At 57.0% G+C, this 2651-nt stretch overlaps 1 protein-coding gene across 1 annotated transcript; it reads right to left on the reverse strand.

The window, feature by feature from the left end:
* Positions 1 to 352: 352 nt before the first annotated feature.
* LOC104520279 (mas-related G-protein coupled receptor member H) lies at positions 353 to 1267 on the reverse strand. Its single transcript, XM_010171093.1, has one exon. It carries the CDS (start codon positions 1265 to 1267, stop codon positions 353 to 355), a length of 915 nt encoding a protein of 304 aa, XP_010169395.1.
* Between the last annotated feature and the right edge of the window lie 1384 nt (positions 1268 to 2651).

Genomic DNA, 2651 nt, shown 5'->3' on the forward strand with positions numbered 1-2651 from the left:
GGATGGGATGGGGATGGGATGGTGATGCAATGGGATAGGGTTGGGGTTGGACATGGAGATGGGATGGAGATGGGGATGTGGATGGGGATGGGATTAGGTTGTGATTGGGTTGGGATGGAGATGGGGAGGAGCACAGGGATGAGGACGGGGATGGGGTTTGATTGGGATTGGGTTGGAATGGGGATGCAATGAGGATGGGGATGAGGATGGGGAAGGGGATGGGATAAGGGATGGGATGCATCCCAAAACACAGCCATGGGAAGGTGACCTGTGGGTCCAGCTGGAAGCAAAGGTGAGCAGCTGAGCATGAAGCTGAGGTGGGCAGCGTGGCCAGTGTGACCACAGTGGGCTCTTAGCTGGAGATCACAGTGACCACCGTCTCTTCAAAGACCCTCCGGAAGGCGACCTGGAGGGGTACCAAGGAGCAGTGCCTCCGACAGCTCCCCACCAAGAAGTAGATGAAGGGGTTGATGCTGCTGTTGATGCAGGCGAGCAGGAAAACAACCTGGGAGGACAGGACATCATAGCTGAACTGCTGCAGGAAATTCCAGATGCTGAGAGGAACCCCAAAGATGAGGAAGTAAAGGACAGTGAGGAAGATAACAATGTAGAGCCTCCTGGGTTGACGTTGTTTGGAGCCACACAGAACCTTAAAGAACAGGATCACATTGGAAATGACCATGGGTGGGGCAAAGATGAGGAAGTTGAGGACGTACATGGAGATGAGAGCCACCCGGCAGTGCTCGTGCTCGTGCAGCAGGCACAGAGAAGTCACTGCAGCAATGACAGCGATGGAGAGGGCCCAGAGCAGGGCACACACCACGGATGACAAGCACGGGGGACGGCGGCAGCGGTACCAGAGTGGGCAGAGGATGGACACACACCTCTCGATGCTGATGGCCGTCAGGAGATACAAGCCCATGTTGTAGGAAAAGAGTGAGAGGAGGAAAAGAGACCTCAGGTACCTCATGGACACCACAGTGGAGCAGATGTTGTCCATCATGTAGAGGAGGGCTGAGGTGACCATGAAGAGGAGGAAGGTGAAGTCGGCGACGGCCAGGTTGAGGATGTAGACGGTGAAGGGGTTCCTGCGGATGTGGAAGCCGAGGAGCCAGAGGACGGTCCCGTTCCCCACCAGCCCGCAGAGGCAGATGAGCAGCGTGACACCATCTATGGCCACGTCGGTGACTTCTACCCTGCACTGGTTGTCTCCATCAGTTTCTGGCACGGGTGATGTGGGAGGTGGGGATGTCTGGTTCAGCTCCATGGCAGGAGCTGGGACGTGGTCCCCAGCTGTGGTCAGAGTGGACAAGGAGTTAGTGGGACCCCAAAGGATGTCTCAGGGAGAGGGGACCTGGAGATGTGACACAGGAGGGCTGGGGACAGGGGGGGTGACGGGAGGGCTGGGGAGGTGGCTGCCTCACCGGTGATGGGCTGGAGGGGTTGGAGGGGCTCCAGGCACCCTGAGGGAGGATGCACATGGGAGTGGTGAGAGGGGCTGTGGGGACCTCCATGGAGGAGTGAGCAGCTCCCTGGGCCACGTTCCCATCCCACCTCCCTACCTTTCCAGGGGCCGACCTGCCCACACGTCCAAGCAGGACACGTTCTCCTGGCCACGATCTTCTCAGATGAGGAGAACTGGGGTCTCCACGTCCTCAGAAGACCCAAGCAGCTTGTCTCCCCTCCAAATAAAACTGCTGTTTGGGGCGTTTCTGCAAGATCATGGGTCAGGTGGTGAGAGAGCTGGGCAGTTTCAGAGCCACAGGCTGCACCACCCAGCCTCTTCTCCTGTCAAATTTCTTTTGGTCTTGCGGGAAAGGAAATGTTTTGTCCGAGAGAATACCCCAGAGGATGGATACTGAAGTAGCTCCATCTTGCTGTGAAAGAATCTAGATGCTTTTAGGATTCAACCTGATATCTCATTAGATTGGTAATTACCACCTTCCTAATTGTTTTCTTGTGCTCTGGTCTCCTCCCCCTACCCATGTCCTGATGTTGGCATCCTTCTGAGATTGTTCATTACTGGCTGCATTTGCCTTCCAACCTCCCCGGGTGAGAATCCTCCTTGTTTCTCCTCCATCTTTGTCGTCCATCAGGCTTGGGTGGGAATTTGGTCTTCAAACCATTGGGTCAGAGTTTTTCTGGGTTGGGTTGGGGGTTGCTGAGTGATCTCCTGGCCAAACTGGTACCCACCAAGGGAGCCTGGGGGGAGACAGTGGTGGGATGAGCAGGGGATGAGCCAGCTGTGGGGCTGGGGGGGAACAGCAGGGAATGGCACATATGACCCCCCCAATCCCTCCTGGTACCCCTATACCAGTAGCACCTATTCACCCCCACTGAGGCCTTGGGGTGGCAGAGGAGGGTGTGAACCAAAGGGGAGGGGGTCTTGGGGACCTCCAAGCTGGGATGTGGGGAACATGGTCTCTCTTTCCTCACCATAGTGGCACCGGCTGCCCTTTGTGTCCCCCCCCAGTCGTTGTGTCCCCCCCAGTCACTGTGTCCCCCATCCCAGTGGGTGTCATGGCCAGATGGGGGGCAAAGCACCCCCCCAGCACTGGGTGCCCTCTCCAGCATGGGCAGAAACTGGTTCTTCAGCTCATTAAGCCCTTTAATTGCTGCTGGGACCCTGCCTGGCTCACCAGGGTGGTCAG

The sequence above is a fragment of the Antrostomus carolinensis genome, unplaced genomic scaffold, assembly GCF_000700745.2.
Source record: "Antrostomus carolinensis isolate BGI_N321 unplaced genomic scaffold, ASM70074v2 scaffold2337, whole genome shotgun sequence".
In the NCBI taxonomy this organism is placed as follows: Eukaryota; Metazoa; Chordata; class Aves; order Caprimulgiformes; family Caprimulgidae; genus Antrostomus; species Antrostomus carolinensis.